Consider the following 17,719-nt stretch of genomic DNA (forward strand, 5'->3'; position numbering starts at 1 on the left):
TGAGGTCTTCAAATGGCCCTTGGCACACTTTTACACTTCTCTATGCTTGTACATAGATTCACAAGAATATGTTTGAGTGTTTCAGGGTCCTCTGTGGACACCTCATTGCTTAGTTTTCACTTTAACTGCTTTTGTCAGCTTCTTTTTTGCCTTACTATTATTATGTCCTCAGTCAATGGCACGTTAAATAACTGGTGCTGATTACTTATAGCAAATGTCCCTGAGGAGAAGGTTGTTTGCAATAAGCAAGCTCTGAATCAGGTCAAGTAAATGCAAGCTCTATCAATGGAGCTATCCAGGGATGCGCCAGACAGGTCAAATAATGACAGTTCTCTGAGAAGTTTCTAGAAGGCTCCAAACCAGTTTTGGTTTTTCTAATAGCAACTAAACTCTGCAATGGAGACCTGTTAGGTGGATTCTTCTATGGTCATATGCAAGAGGGGGATAACTGCTATCACTATGGTGGTTCATCATAGTCCTCTAGGAACGGATATGCGTTTGTGTCCTTTTGTGTGCATTGTGGCGACCATGTCTAGCAAGGGAGCAGTGGAAGAGCTTTGGGTATTTAGTACTAGTGTCCTTGTTGCTGGTTGAGCGAATTTTAGTGTGGGCATGAGTAGTGACGACATTTGGTTGATTAGGGGATTCATTCCCTGTGGGGTGTTTGAACATTATTTCTGGCTGTATAGCATACAATCTTCATTACCAACCTTTTCTGGAGAGTCTGTGAGATACTTTATATCTCATATAGACATATAGACAGAGTGGATTTTATTGAATTGCATCTGAAAATCTGATTGAAAGGGGTATCTTGAGAAAGCCTATTGCTTGATAAAAGTAAGATAGTAAAGGCAATGTGGTAGTGTTGCAGAAAGAAACAATAAGGTCAATATAAAAATATAAATTCAAGTTAATAGGTAACTATATACACATAGTTATCTAAGCTCTATGTATATAAAAAATGGTACCACAGATATAGGGGGGAAATTAATACAGTGTGGGGAAAACTATCTTTTACTCTATGGAGAAAAATACAATTGCATCTCTTCTTATACCATATATATGCAGATATTTATGAAAATTTCAGATGAACTAAAATTAATTGTAAAAGAATAACCCATGAAGATAATAAAATACAATGTGGAAAGATATATTTGTAGTCTTAAGGAAGGGAATGACCTTAAATCAAGATCCCCAAAACTTAAGTCATAAGGTAAAATGTGATAATTTTGACTCCATTAGAATTAAGAATTTTCATTTATAAGAGGACATCATACACAAATTTATTAGGGGTATATTAGAAAGTATTTGTGGTACTGAATATATCTAGAAATCTATATATGAGGTACTCCTGCAATTTACTAGGAAAAAACTGAAGACCTAATTCAGAAATGGGCAAATAATTTGGATGGGTAATACTAAAAAGGAAAATGCAAATGCTCAATTTTATTAATAATCAGAGTGATAGGAATTAAAATGAGATTCCACACTCAGCTTACTGGTAAAATTTGGGCAGTTTAATAATTTTTATAATACCAAGTGTAGAGGATTTGGAAAGCCTGGAGTGCTTTTTCATTGCTGGTGAAAGTGTAAATGAATATTGTTACTTTGAATGATTAATTATTGAAGTTGAATATGTGTATATACTATGATGATTGGACAACCCTTGCTGGATACATATCCCAAAGAAATTTTTACATAGGGAACATATAGAAATATGTTCATTTCTGTGTTGGCAGGAGCTAGAGGCAGACTATGAATTCTTCACTACAGGATTGTATAAGTAAATGTGGAGGAAGCACATGGTAAAATAATGTGCAGTAGTTAGGAAGTACATAACCAGTAATAGAAAAAAGAGTATAAAATTACCTATAGTTATATACCACTTGGCTTCAGAAAAATATTGCTTCAAAACTTAATCAGCTTATTTGTATAATTGTATTCTCCTTTTGTTTCCTTTTATGTTTCAGTTGTCAGAAATTTGGAGCTCAATAGCTAGGTTAGTTCTTCCACTAAATGAATATGTGCCCATTTGTCTTTGATTTTTTTCCCTTCTAATTTTATAATCATTTTGGATTTCTGTATTTGGAAGATTTTGAATGGGTCATAGTTGTCAATGAAAGGCTTTGTTGAGCCCAAACAAATATTAAGGACTCTTCCAGCAAAATGAGAGAAAAGATTAGAGAAATAAGTAATTTCTTCTGATGTGGGAGAGAGTGTGAAATAAGAAGGAAAGCAGATGATTCAAGTAACCATCTTAGGATGGGGAAGAAAAATATTTCACTCCATGGAATTATCTGTTCCAGTACCCACTCACCCAAATGAAGAACATCTTTTGATAACCAGAAACCTTTCCTAGGAGGCAGTTGTTTCCTCTATAGCCTGATATCCCTATGGAAACTGAATAAGGATGAGAATTTTCTACAAAAGCAAAGGATATGAAGACTGTTTTAGAGGCCGCCTGGGTTTCCAGCAGTTCTTAGGTGGTCCACTAGGTGGTGGGGGAGCACACAAAAACCAGCATATGAGCTTTGCCCACAAATCTTTTTATCTTTCTTTTCAAATAAATTTATCCCAAAATTTATATAAAACAATAAAAAGCTATAGGGAGAATAAGTCCTGCTTAACAACAGGGGAGACAGTCTCAGACTACACAGTGATAGCAGGTACCGTACAAAAGATTTCATCTCCAAATGCAGCCTTAGGGTCTACCTTGACCCACTTGTCTTTTGGTTACAGAAAATTATAAATGAGATTTTCTTTCTGTTCCTGTTCTAGAGACCATCCTGGATGCAAAGAATCAGCTTTGATGGTTATTTTTACAGTATAATTTTTACTCCTGAAAAAAGCCCATCTCTCATTTATTAGTTACTAAGATTTCATGATCATACTTTTTAGTATGTTAACATGTGATTATATCACATGTGATAAGTTCAGCATATCTTTTGTGTGGATACATCACTGTGATTTGAAGGTTGAAGCAGGCTTTCCTATCAATTATGTGACCCCTTTTCTAGAGCGATAAAATTTGCACAGCTCTGGTGACTTTTGAAAGGATATATTCCCTTTTAAGATGACCTTCTCGGAACAAGCATCTTTGAAGTCACTACTAAGCAGTCTCCCAACTGTAGTCACCATCTGAAGTTTGCAGATTCTGGCTGTGATGTCGCTGACACAAAGAAGAAAATGCAAAATAGGTGGCTTTAAATCAGCTGCCTTGGGAGGAACACTCTTGCAGCAGAGACCTGAGACTGGTTGTGCATGGGCATGGCTTTGCAGAACACTCTGGAAGCAGTGTGGCTGGGGCTCCTCCTCAGCTTTCTCTGGAAAGGTGAGTTGACTCCTTCACCAACTGATCTTTCCAAAGTATATGCCATTGTTTCAAAATTTGGGCCAATATTTTGGGAAAAAAAATAAAGGTCAGATTTATTGATACTCACTTTCCTAAGAGGTGAATTAGCAAGCTAAATAGCAACTTAAAACTCACAACCTGAGAACAGCATTTTATAGTGCTAATTGTGTATTAAAATAAAAATAAGGATTTACTACAATGAATTGAACTTCTGCACTTTGAGTCAGTGTTTTAAATTTCAGATAGTCGGATCTTTAAAAGCAAATGCACCTATTAAATAGTGAACTCTAAATATTTAAACAAATGTGTATAGAAAAGATAGGGGGTTCATACAGGTCATGGGTTCTTTAAATATTGGGACTAAGCTCTTACATGATCTAAAATAAATGACGTATATTTACTTTCCTTATATTGATGAGATAAACAGCTTATGTCATCAGTATATTAATAATAACATTGATAATCATTTTGTCTATTAAATATTTTCCAAGCATTCTATCAGTGTTTTGATGTTATTTTATTAAAATCTTGCAAGAATGTCAAAAAAATTGCAAAACCTTCATTTGTTTGTGGTTCATTTATTCATTTATTTATAAGTCTCAATCTTCTCTGTTACCTGCAGCTACAGAGAGCAAAGACCAAGTACTTCAGACTTCCACTGTCTTATCTTCAGAGGGAGCTGTGGCGGAAATCTCCTGCAATCACTCTATATCCAATGCTTACAACTTCTTCTGGTACATTCACCTCCCAGAATCCGCTCCAAGACTCCTTATTAAGGGCACGAGGACTGTTCAGCAGGGACGCTACAACATGTCTTATGAGCGGTTCTCCTCGACACTGTTCATCGCCCAGGTGCAGGTGGCAGATGTTGCCACTTACTACTGTGCCCTGGAGGACACAGAGGCAGGGAACCCACGAGGAGCTGAACAGAAATGGGCAGAGATCACAACCTCTGCAGGAGGTGGAAAAGAGATGAGCAAGAACTGCTTTCTCCCCCTAATGTAGTGTCCCCAAGATTTTCCTCCTGGAACAGCTATCAGAAAACCTTGACCTCCAGACATATTCTATATTAGCAAAAGTACATAGGAAAATATGCTTTTTGGGGGTGATTCAATAATGGTCTTTCAAATAGTCTTCTTGGTAATTGAAATGTTTTTGATTCATTTCTTTTGAGATTTAATTAGATTAATTTCTTTGCCTGTACACAATAACTGCTGATGAATTTGTGGTAGGAATGAAAGGCGTGTCAGCTTTGTTATTTATTTTTTTTCTTGCTCTCTGTGCTTATATTTTAATTATTTTCTGCTAGCGTCAATCTCTTTGCTGGAATATTTTCAAGGCATTTCTGTTTTGTAAGGGGTAGTTTAATGAACACAGGAAAACATAATAGGAAGCAGAAAGACAAGGAATGAGTGAGTGAGTGAGTGAGTGGCCGCTACCAACATCCCTGAGTTTGAAACACAATCCTTCTCTCAGGATACCTTGCTATGACCTAAATATAGATCCAGTGAGGATGCCGGTGACAATCAATATTAAAATAGTAGTAAAACTCAATCTCCTTTTTAATTTTAATTCTCTAGGGTAGGCCAGTTCTCAGAAATCTGTATTCTCTGTGAAGGTCTTTATTGGTTCTGCTGCTCAGTCAAGTTTGACCTGGGGCTCCGATGCTCTGATCCCAGATCTTGAGACTTGAACCTCTGTTCTCTACCATTTTCCACTTAGATTTATATAAAAGCTAGCAGTTATTTAAAAGCCAGGAACTGATCCCCACAGTGGCAGTACACAGCAGGCCCTCAGCAGGTGTTTACACATGGGATAAAGAGTGAAGGGCAGAGTGCTGACTGCAAAAGAAAGAACATTCTGGTAATAACTGTCACAAAGCTTTCCCAGGATGTCTTAAACAATTTGAATCTGAATGCAATTTTTTTTTAAATCAAAATGACTTTTTGAGAAATCCAAAATCCAGTTAAAAATTTTCATACTTTTCACCATACACAAAAATTAGTTCAAAATGTATTAAATCTTGAATATAAAATCTGGAAACACCAAGTATAAACAGACTCAGCAAAGCTCTTTGATGTCTGCCTTACTGATGTCATGGGGATGCACATCCATCAGTTGGGAAGATGATCCAAATATCTCTAACAGATACAAATATAAATTGGTATGTGTTTGTACTACTTCTTAGGTATAGTCTATTTTGATGACTGCCTGTTTAAAAGTGTATTAACTTTATCTTTTGAACCAAATGAAATATCTGAGAAGAGGAGCCATGAGAACTTATTCTTTTTTTTTTTTAAGATTTATTTTATTTATTTATGCATACAAGAACTAGGGTGTAGGCCAGAGGTGTGTTTGGGGGCGGTGAGAGGATTCACCAGAGACAGATTGGGGAAAAGAACAGGTGGATTGACTGAAATACACTGCTGAGGGGAGCAGTAGGTGAGACAGGAGAGGTCTGCTGTACCATGTAGGTTAGTGCTGCACCTCCCCCTGCAGTGACCTTTAGGGTTAACCGTCCCTAGGTCCGGCTGGGCAACCAGCGCACAGGGGGAGAACAGCATAACACCCTGAAGCAGAGGAAGTGCAGCGGAAATTCCCTGAAAAGGCAGAAGCAGGAACCACTACAAGACAAACTTTAATCCCTTATTTGTCTTTCTAAACTTCCTTCTTTCTTCTATAATGGTCATTGTTTGTTATGTAGATCACCTCCCTGATGGTGATAGACTGAGCCCATGAGCAAGCTAATTTCTTTGATATTCATTCCTGTGCTTTTGGAAAACATATATAGACTGGTCACAAACTTAAAGAAAATTACACTCAGATTTTCACTCTTGAAGTGTGTCTGTTTGTCATTTCTTTCACCGACGCCCTGACCACCCTGCACGCTTCTCTCAACCCTGAGGTGGCCTCATCGTCTACTGCTGTGCTGGTTCGTGGCAGGTTAGCTCCCTGCCCAGTGATTGAACTCATGCCACAGTGGCTGGTGATAGCTTAATAGCACTGAGATTTAATCCCTGTACCACCAGGGAGGCCTGAGAACTTTTCTTTAAGAGTCCTGCATGGTACCATGTGTACTGCAGTTACTCAATAAATGGTAAGTAAATGTGTGGCCCTCTCAATGCTTTGCAAGCAAGGAAAAAAGACAGAAAAATTTTGGTTATACTAGGGAGTCTTTTCCAGTTCACTGAGGAGTACGTGTGTGGTATATTGAAAATTTTATTTTTGACATTGGCGGATTTAAATTTTTTTGTATTTATTTTCTACATCATTGTTTATTTTTGTATAATATTTGATTTCTCCCCTTTGGTGTAGTCCCCATGGTTCTCCCACCACGACAGCCCCTGAGATCCATCACCACAGACCCTTGTATTCTTCCTCACCTGTTTTGACCCCTCTCCCGCCCCCTCCCCTGCTATATGTACATTCGTGTTTTGATTCTATTGTGTAAACTGTGAACAACTAGTCTTCCTACCAGATTTTTCCAGCTCATATGCAGAACACTAAAGGCATTATTACCCAAAGGGGAAGTGGAAAGAGAATGAAATAAAAGAAGAGGAAAATGTGATGGGTGGGAGAGGAACTGCAAAGAAGAGGGCATCAATGACAGCTTAGCCTGAGAGATGAAACACTGTGAAGCTCTTCATACCCTGGTGACAAGGGGAGAGGGGCCTCCTTTTACACGACACTAAAGTCCTCTTTGTTTTCAAGTCCTGAGAGTTTATATGCATGTAAATATTGCCATTTTTTAAAAGTAATACGCGGTTTATTTTATTTATTTATTTTAAAGATTTATTTATTTATTTATACAAGCACTGGGCACAGTCAGAAGCGCGGGAGGGTGAGAGAATTCACCAGAGCCAGAGCAGGGAGCAGAGCAGGCAGAAGGACCGAAGTACACTGCTGAGGGGAGCAGCGGGCGGCAGGAGAGGTCTGCGCGCCATGTGGGACCCTCCTCCGGTGGTGGCCGGGGAGCAGCCAGGGATCGAACTGGCGCTGCAGAGGCTGCGGGCAGCTTCGCAACCCAGCACTCAACCGCTGTGCCACCGGGGAGACCCTATTGCCATTTATTTTTACGTCCCATAAAAAAAGGCAAAATACAGAATTCCTACATGAGAAAGCTGTTGTAGTGATCTTGAGAATGTACGTAGACAGGTAAGCCCTGACACTTACATATTGGGCTAAAGCAGGTGGCACAGAGCTGACCAAGTCTCCGGTGAGTCTGCCCAGGCGATGCTGGTTGTATTGGCATTGATGGCAAAGTTTCCTTGGGACAGTCTCTAGGCTCACCCAGGCTCTTCAGCTGTCTGAGGACCTCACAGGGGTACTTGCATCTGCCATTGATGTCATTCAAGGCACAGCTCATTCTCAGGATAGGGCTTGTCCTGCCCTGCTCTTGGGGATCCTGGCTTCTCTGACCTCACCTGCTTCAGAAATCTCTAGACCATGTGGATACCATGATAAATTGTCCATAGAAATGTTAATAGTTTGAGGCTCAGAGAACTTCCAGGTTGGCGACTGTGTGGGGGTGCCCTGAGAGGTCAGCTGGAGGAGCGGCCATGGAAGCTTCATGCTCTTTCTCCACATCTTCCCTGGCACATCTCTTCATCTGTGCCTTTGTTGTGTCTTGTAATAAACTGGTAAACAGAAAGTAAACTGACTTTCCGAGTTCTGTGAACCACTCTAGCAAATTAATCAAAACTGATGAGGGAGTTGTGGGAACCCCTGATTTGTAGCTGACAGGGTGGAAACACTAAGAGCCTGGACTGTGACTGGCATAAGAATAGGGCAGGAACATTCTTGTGGGATGAACCCTTGCCCTGTGGTACCGACTCCACCTCCAGGTAGACTGTCAGCACTGAGTTAAACCGGAGGACACCCAGCTGGTGTGGCAGGATTGCCTGATGTGGGAAAAATCCTATACATCTGGTGTCAGAAGTGTTCAGAGTATGGTGGTAGTGAGAGAATAAAGAGATTTTTTCTTCACTGTATTCTGAGTCTGGCTCAAACCCCACACTGCCGTTGCTGAGGGGGTCTTTTCTTTCTCTGCTGCTACGAAGATTCCCAAGGTTTTCGATTGTGTATTCCTCAGTCAAATGTGTTACTCTTCCAACATGTGCATAATTTTTTTTTAAAGATTTATTTATTTATGCATACAACATCTGGGGTATAGGCCAGAGATGTGGGGGGTGAGAGGATTCACCAGTGACAGAGTGGGGAACAGAACAGGTAGACTGACTGAAATACACTGCTGAGGGGAGCAGAGAGCGAGACAGGAGAGGTCTGCTGCGCCATGTGTGTTGCTCCCTGGCCTGCTGGGGATCCAATGCATGCTCCAGAGGCTGTGGATTACTTCATAGTAATATAATACTTCATACTTAACCCCTTGCACCACCAGGTAGCCCCAACCAACATGTGCATATTTATATGTGTGTAGTTTATGATCATTCCTCTTTCTGTTCGTTATAGAAAATGTGAACACCCCAGGTCTGTCTCTGTGAGGAGTCCTGGAAGCCCTGGCAGCCCTGGCAGGTATCTCCACAGCAAAGTCGTAGTGCTGCAGGTGGGCACTAGGGGGCATTGCTGTTTGGGTACAAAGAGGAGCAATCTATTGCTCCTCACAGAGCAGTGGGGAGCCTGCACCAAGAACTTGCTCAACAGAGAGGATTCAGGTGCCAGAAAGCACCAGGTTGCCTGAAGAAGGGCCATTTCTAAAAACACTGCTGTCACAGGGATGGTCCAGCTTTGAGAGCCCAGCCTCTGGGTGAGGCCTTATCTCCAGTGCAGTGGACTGTAAAGGAGCCTCCCTGCAGCACACCGGAGCCATGGCCTCTGCATGTATCTCCACACTTGGGATTCTCTTCACACTGAGTGAGTAACATTCCTTCCATTTTCCGCTTGTATTGTCCGCTTACATTCTTTTCAGTAGCTTCACTGACACACTGTGGGTTTATTTACAGATGGACTGAGAGCGCAATCTGTGACTCAGCCAGAAGATCAGGTCACTGTGACCGAAGGGGACTCTCTGACTGTGAAATGCACCTATTCAATTTCAGGGATATATTCCTTATATCTCTATTGGTATGTCCAATATCCAAGCCAAGGCCCCAAGTTCCTTCTGAAATACATCGGCAGGGACAACCTGGTTAATGGCAGTAATGGCTTTGCGGCTGAATTTAACAAGAACCAGACCTCTTTCCACCTGAAGAAACACCCTGTCACTGGGAGCGACTCTGCCGTGTACTTCTGTGCTGGGGAAGACACAGTGGGAGGCACTGCAGGGGGAGCAGAACACAAACCCCAGGGCAGTAAAAACCATTTCCCTGAGGACTTTTAAGTCCCTCCACAAGGGGATGATGTGGCTCCAGGATGATGTCACTCATTACAACTAAATTACAATTGAAAGCCACAAAATTTGTTCATTTAACAAATGTTGAATCCTTATGTGCTAGATAATGTGCTAAGTCCTGGTCATAACTGTGGAAAAAAAAAAACTATCCTTTGTATGTGCCAGGTGTCCCCAATGTTCATGAACTCATTTAGTTCCTAGCTATTATCATCAGCTTCACTCTACAGATGAAGAACTAAGGCACCAAGAACTTAAGCAGCTCACTCAGGTCACAAAACTATTAAATAGCAAGTTGAGATGCAGGCAGTCTCTCTCGGGCATGGGCCTCATCCTCCTCTTGGTGCAGCCCACTGGCTCCTGGAGGTGTGAGGCTGAGATTTCAGCCACGGAGTACCCTAACTTCCAAAATGGTCCTTGACACAGAAGAAAGGGTTGGTCAGAGGAATGAACAGTAAACTAATGACTCAAAAGTAAATGCTAAGATAGAGGATTACACAAAATGCTATGTGAGATGAGAAAGTAGAGTGGTGTAGCTGTGAAGGAGAGAGAGAGAGAAAGAGAGGTTGCATAAAGGAAGGAGAATTGAGGTATGTTCCTTGTATCCTGAGAATTTCAAGGGCTTTTATCATAAATGGGTGTTGTACTTTGTTGAATGCTTTCTCAACATCTATGGATATTATTATATGGTTTTTATGTTTCCTTTTGTTGGTGTGTTGGGTAACATTGATTGATTTTCGGCTGTTGAGCCATCCTTGTGTCCCTGGAATAAATCCTACTTGGTCGTGGTGAATTATCTTATGGATGCATTGTTGGATTCTGTTGGCAAGGATTTTGTTGAGGATTTTTGTATCAGTGTTCATTAGGGAGATTGGCCTGTAATTTTCTTTTTTTATGCTGTCTTTGTTGGGTTTTGGTATTAGTGTAATGCTGACTTCGTAGAACGTATCTGGTAGTATTCCTTCTTTTTCAATTTTTTGAAAAGGCAGGAGAATTGAAAGGAAGGGAGGGGGCCTCCACGGTGGCGCAGTGGTTGAGCGCTGGGTTGTGAAGCTTCCCTGCAGCCTATGAGGCGCCGGTTCAATCCCAAGCTGCTCCCCGGCCACCTTAGGAGGGTCCCGCATGGTGTGCAGACCTCTCCTGCCGCCCGCTGCTCCCCTCAGCAGTGTCCTTCGGTCCTTCTGCCTGCTCTGCTCCCTGCTCTGGCTCTGGTGGATTCTCTCACCCTCCCACGCTTCTGACTGTACCCAGTGCTTGTATGTATAAACAAACAAACAAACAAATAAATAAATCTTTAAAAAAAAAAAAGAAAGGAAGGGAGGATTTGAACAGTTAAGTCAGCTCCTACACTCACATCTCATGTGTGCCCTTGAGAGGCACTGCTGCTCCTCTGTCACTCTCCCTGCCCAAAAGAAACTTTTTTTTTTGGTCAAAGACACACAATGCTCAAGCGTATTTCCTGCTCAGAAAGATTCTCCAAGGTCAGACTAACCAGCAGCTGTTTTCTTTTCTTTTCTGTTTTTGTTTTTTTTTTAAGATTTGTTTATTTATGCATAAAAGAGCTGGGGTACAAGTCAGAGGTGTGGAGGTGAAAGGATTCACACAGAGACAGAGTGGGGAACAGGATGGGCAGACTGACTGAAATACACTGCTGAGGGGAGCAGCAGGAGAGACAGGAGAGATCTGCTGCGCCATGTGGGCTGCTCTCTGGCTGCAGTGGCTGCGGATTGCTTCTTAGATTCCGTCTTAACCCTTGCGCCACCATGGAGGCCCCCCTCAGCTGTTTTCAACATGTGGTGGTGACAGGAGGTCATGGAGGGAAATGGGAATCTATATGCTCTCATTTTCTGAGGTGGCTGGGGGGGGGGCCACCTGTGTTCCTTAGAAGTTCTGTTTTGATATTTGGTCCTGGTAGTTGGTCTGGTTTACTTAGAAGAAGAAAGTGAGCCCAACATTCTTTTTTCCTATGCTTCTTGGAAAAACTATTCCCTACAATTGGGTAACTTTTAGGTAAAACTAGAAATCTAATAGCATTTCTTTTAATAATATTCATTTTTTTAAATTAACCTTTATCTCACTTCAAGAACTCTGGAAAGAGACTAAATTAAGAATTAGGAAGTATAGGCTTTCTTTTCTGATTGTTCTAGGTGTCTTGTGACCCTGTATAAACCATTTGTACTCTATGTGCCTTGTTTCCTAATTAATATGATGGAGGTAATTGGAACAATTTTAGTAAAGATTGTTGTGTATGTAAGAATGTGTCTTAGACTGAAAAAAAAAGGGGTGTTAAGAGTGACTTAACAATCAGATAATGAGGTCACTGCTATAGGCTGCATGTGTGTGTCTCCTCATTCATATGTTGAAACCTAATTCCCGATGTGTTATTAGGGGGTAGATCCTTGGGGCAGTGATTAGGTCATGAGTGGGGGAGCCCTCATGAATGGGATTAATACCCTTTAAAAGGGACTCCAAAGTGCCCAACGCCTCTTCCTCCATTGAGGATAAGCAGAAAGATGGGAGACTCACCTGATGCTGTGTCTGCTGGCACCTTGATCTTGGACTTACCAGTCTCCAGAATTGTGAGAAATAAAAGCCCTGAACTGCCTCTATGTGAACTAAGAAGAAAATAAACTATCCTTAACTTAGGCCTTTGTCATTTCATTTAGACCTTTGTTCTAATCCCTTCCTCTACATTGGAAAATCTGCTTTTAGGAAAAGACCAGTATGAACTTATTACACCATGCTTACGCTGCATTGAAGCAAGAACACTTTTTTTATTTGTGGGTTCATTTTTTTGGTCCCTAAAATATAATTTTAAGCATTTTAAAGAAGGCAGGGGTAGAAAATATATTTTGGGACACAACAGTTGCCCAGGTTTCCCTGAGATCACTAGTTGTAGATGGACACCCGCGCCATCCATGTGAGAACTCCCCCTGCCTGGATGCTAGGGGACACCTTTCCCGAGGGAAACTGCGCTCCTTACGACCATCTTGTGCTCCAGTCAGCCCTCCCTCCTCGACTCTTTGACTGTATAGTAAGTTTCACCGGGTTCTCTGTAAGAATCCAAAGCCCCTCAAGTGAATAGGTGCAGTTTAGCTATTCTTCATCTTCTCCCCTTCCCAAGGCAAAATGAAGCACATTTGCTCCTTTTTTAATTTGCTGTATCAAACAATGGCTCCACCATCCATCAGGTGCTACCACTCTAGATCCCAGGTCTGTCCAGATACAGTTTCTGTCGCCTCTTTCCACTCTCCTCAGGCTTTCCTGGGTTCATCCCACCTTTTCCCTTACATTTCAGTGTGGGTGCCATGCCTACTGGGAACTCTTCTTGGCATTCCACAAGCGAAGCCGGCCACACACCTGACTTACACCCAGATAACCGCTTAGAAATCTCCTGCTTCTGGGCCTCCCTGGTGGCGCAAGGGGTTAAGATGCAACCTTATGAAGCTGTCCACAGCCACTGCAGCACGAGTTCAATCCCCAGCCAGGGAGATACCCACAAGGTGCAGCAGACCTCTTCTGTCTCATACGCTGCTCCTCTCAGCAGTGTATTTCAGTCAGTCTGCCTGTTCTGTTCCCCACTCTGTCTCTGGTGAATCCTCTCACCCCCCATACCTCTGGCCGTACCCTAGTTCTTGTATGCATAAATAAATAAATCTTAAAAAAAAAAATCTCCTGCTTCTGTACTCCCTGCTTGCTTCAAAGTGCAAAATGTACCCCTGCTTAGAAAATAAATACTCTGTTACCTAATTGCTCAGGGCTCAGACTTTGGAGAAAGATCTCCTTTGGGCCTGCCTGCATAAATATCTTCCCTCCTCCTCTCTAGTGCTGCCTGGTTCCCTAACGGAGTTCTGCCATAACACTTTCTCACTAGACTACTGGGTCTTTCTTGCCATTGAATGTCCAATGTCTAGCTCAGTGTCAGACCCAAATAAGGACTCCACAAATATTGTTTTAGAAAACGGCTAATTAACTAGTCTTAAAATACTCTTACTCCTTAATCCAGGATATGCCCTTGGTTGAAACCAGTCTAAAGAAATGATAGGAAGTTTAGTGATTTATGTACTAAGGTATTTATCAGGATATTTCTCTAAAAGCCAAATATCTCATGCTAGGAAAAATTGGTAAATAAATTATTGTATATATTTATCATGGAATATTTTGAGGCCATTAAAATTGAAATTTGATGTGCATGTTTGATAGGTAAAAATATTTGGGAACATTAAGTTTAAAAAAAAACCCCTAGGCGTGTGTGTGTGTGTGTGTGTGTGTGTGTGTGTGTTTGTATACATGCACATGCAATCTTGTTAAAAATATTCATTTGTAGACAAATGGTTGAAAAGAAATATACCCAAATATTATCAAAGGTATTTTTGGGATATGACATTACACATGATTTTTATTTTTATAATTTTCCAAATTCTGTATTTAGAATTCATTATTTTAGCAATAAGAAAAAACCCCACTTTAAACAATTTTAAATATTCTTCTGGTAGATGGCTCTTGCAATAGGACAGGATTTTCTTAACTTCAGGGGCTTTCTAAAACTTACTTTAATAATTGTTTGATTTTTTTTACTACAATGTGCATAACATTAATGCATGTAATACACTACTGTGTTTATCCAGATTTTTTTTTAAAGATTTATTTATTTATTTATACAAGCACTGGGTACAGTCAGAAGCGCGGGAGGGTGAGAGAATTCACCAGAGCCAGAGTCAGGAGCAGAGCAGGCAGAAGGACCAAAGTACACTGCTGAGGGGAGCAGCGGGCGGCAGGAGAGGTCTGGGCGCCATGTGGGACCCTCCCCAGCAGCCTGGGATCAAACCGGCGCTGCAGAGGCTGCGGGCAGGTTCACAGCCCAGCGCTCAACTGCTGTGCCACCAGGGGAGGCCCTATCCAGATCTTTTTGAACTCAAAAAATGATTTTTTATAGCATAGAGAGATCTCAAAAATTAAAAATAGAAATTTTATAATTTTTTTTAACAATCCAGTTATCCTACTCTTGAGTGTTTGCCAAAAATACAAAGACACTGGTTTGGAGATATGTATGCACTCCAATGTTTACTGTAGTAGAATTTACAATAAGAGCTGGAAACAACCTAAGTGCCTGATGACAGATAATTGGATAAAGAGGATATTGTATATATACACAATGAAAAAGATAAGCCATTTGCAACAACATAAATGGACATTGAGGGAATTATGCTTAGTGAAATAAGTAAGACAGAGATAGACAAACACTATGATTTCCTCAGGTGTAATAGATAGAGAAAAACAAATGGATGAATCAAATAAACAAACAAAAAGCCTTTGAACTATAAGGTCAGTTAGTGGTTACCAGCGGGATGGAGGACAGGAGATGGGTAAATCAGGTAAAGGGTGTGGTGCTAGAGGAATATGAAGTAACTCAGGTTCTTTTTCATCTCCTGCAGGTTCAGCAGACTCAGCAGGTAGTCTGTATAGTGGCGCAACCAGGCACAGGGCAGGCAGGGGGTTGGGGGACTGAGAAGCTGACAGTGACCAAATTCCCCAGCCTCCAGCAAATCTTTACACCTTCTCTCTGGTATACTCTCATGGTCACGGTCTTCTGGAACCTCTCCTCCTCCTGTAACCATCCTTCTGTCCCTGGCCTCCAGGCTCAGGTGTGCACACTCACGCACGCCCACACCGATGCTCCAGGTGTCCACAGTCAGACACACATTCCCTGTGCCCATGCTCCCAAGCGCCTTCTGCATTAACATGATCAAGGCCTCCGGTGATGGCCACAGGGGTTAATGGCATAATTCCATTTACCCTACAGCCCACAACCTTGAATGTATATTGAATGTACTCTGAATGCTCGAAAATGCATCCTTATGTGACTATGAGCACATAACTGGCCCTGTGCAGGCTTTGTCCTTGAACAGTATAAAAAGAGTGGACAAAGGACCCCTGGAGCTGCTGCTGCTGCCGCCTACCTGCCTGTGTGGCAGACAGAGGCTCCCCGCTGCCGCCGCCTGTATAACCTGCCGCCTGCTTAGCATTTAAGGCATGTCCGAGTTCAGAGTGAACATTGGGGGGGTTATAGAACCAAGGGATTTTATTGATGAACCTAACGTAATATATCCACATGCTGAGTTTTAATGGTGCACATCTGACACTATAGTCAGATTCCTTTCATTTTGTAGCTTAAAATCTTTTAGAAGAGTTGAGCTAAGCAGAATCAAATATGAAGGGCCCTTAGTTCTCCCTTCCTCCCTCATTGCCAACTGTGGTTCTTCTCTCTCCCTCTCTCCTCCAACCTCCCCAATTTATTCTCCAACTTTCTCCAATTGCATTCCCCTGAACCTTGAGAACTAATTGTGTTACATCTCTATTAAAGTCTCTGTGCCCCTCCCAGGTTGATAACACCAGGACATGCATCTGCTGGTTTTCCATTATGGGTTGTGAACCTTGAAGGAACATTCCTGCCTAAGACCATCAACAATGTAACTCTTGATTTTATACTGCCCTACCTTCCTTACCTGGGAGTGCAAAGCCCCTCACTTCCTTCATGTCCACACCTCCTCACACTCCTCCATGCTGTATAATCACAGCAGCCCCACCATTTGGGGAGCTGGCTTATCTTAGGGTATTAGTATTGTCGATTCCCTGGTGACTACCTCATATAATAAACTCCTTTGTGAAAAGACTGTGGTTCAGATTTTGACTCTCTGGGTTGCAAATGAGAGGCTTGGGTTGGTTGTTTATAAAACTTTTATGTTATAATCCAATGTTACTTCAATAATAAATTTAAAAAATATTTTTAAATGACAATATTAACATTTACGAAATTGAAATAAATTATAGCAAAGAAAAAATACTTTTCAAAGAAGTACATATGTAATATATAATTATTAGCATCATGTTTAATTTGCTATAGTGTTATATAAAGTATTACAAACTGGGTGAATTAACAAAATTATTGTCTCATAGTTCTGGAGGCTCAGCGTCTGAGATTGAGGTGTCAGCAGTGGTTTTCACTGTGAGGGAGGATCTGTTGCAGGCTGCTCTCCACAGTTTGTAGACAGGTATCTTTTCCTGTGTGTCATCACATTGTTTCCCTATTATTTGTGTCTGTCTCTGTCAGAATTTCCCTTCTTTTACAAGACACCATTCATACTGGATGAGAGTCCAACCAAATGACCTAATTTCAACTTTATTAGAACTATCCCTAAATAAGGTCAAATCCTGAGGTCCTAGGAACTAGGATTCTAGCATCTACCTGTATTTTTTTTTGAGGGGGTGAACACAATTCAACCCACAACACACCACTTTCATTCCAAACGCTAAGACATGGGAAAAATTCTAGTGTTTCTCTCTCCAGTTGCTTGTTATCCTGTAATACTCTCCTAGGGGAGATGATAAATGCCAAAACAGAAACGTCAAGTTGCGCTTGTTGGCTTGAAAAGATAAGATCATTTTGATCTTATGATGTGTCCTACGTTAAACATAGTTTGTATTTGTACAGAACACTGCAGTTTAGAAAGAATATTCTCATACTCCTTTAACTGATTCCTATAATCTTTTGTAGAGATGAAGAAACCGCCTCTTACAGGCTAAGTAATTTGCACAAAATTGCACAACCAGCAAGTGGAAAGAATTGCCTACATGTCTGACTTGCTCAGTGTTTCTACCATTGTACAAACTGTGACCAAGTTGAACTAACTGCTACTGCATTTAACAGAGAGATAGGATGTTCTGTAAGTTGCATGAATCTGAGACTTAACTTCTGAGAAATTTCTTCTGTCCAAGTATAATTACCACAAGGGGTCGCTGTTGCAATGAGTTAAATCTAAGCTTAATCCTTTCATGCTTTGTTTTTGTAAAAGGTGTCTCAACATCTTTAGCTGTCATAACTACTTCATTTTTCTTCCATTTGATAGTGAGTGCAAACTAGATATTTATTCCATACTTTGTATATCTATTCTGTGATATATCTATTTGTAATATCTATTTTGTAATATCTATTTGTAATATCTATTGTAATATCTATTGTA

At 41.1% G+C, this 17,719-nt stretch overlaps 1 gene segment (V, D, J or C); it reads left to right on the top strand.

Moving 5' to 3' along the window:
• Positions 1–3,191: 3,191 nt before the first annotated feature.
• LOC119238224 (T cell receptor alpha variable 2-like) lies at positions 3,192–4,474 on the top strand. The segment is given in 2 exon segments: positions 3,192–3,331; positions 3,975–4,474. Coding segments are annotated over 2 exon segments (453 nt in total).
• Positions 4,475–17,719: the final 13,245 nt, after the last annotated feature.

The sequence above is a fragment of the Talpa occidentalis genome, unplaced genomic scaffold (genome assembly GCF_014898055.3).
Source record: "Talpa occidentalis isolate TD23 unplaced genomic scaffold, MPIMG_talOcc4v2.1 talOcc4.11, whole genome shotgun sequence".
Classification (NCBI taxonomy): Eukaryota; Metazoa; Chordata; class Mammalia; order Eulipotyphla; family Talpidae; genus Talpa; species Talpa occidentalis.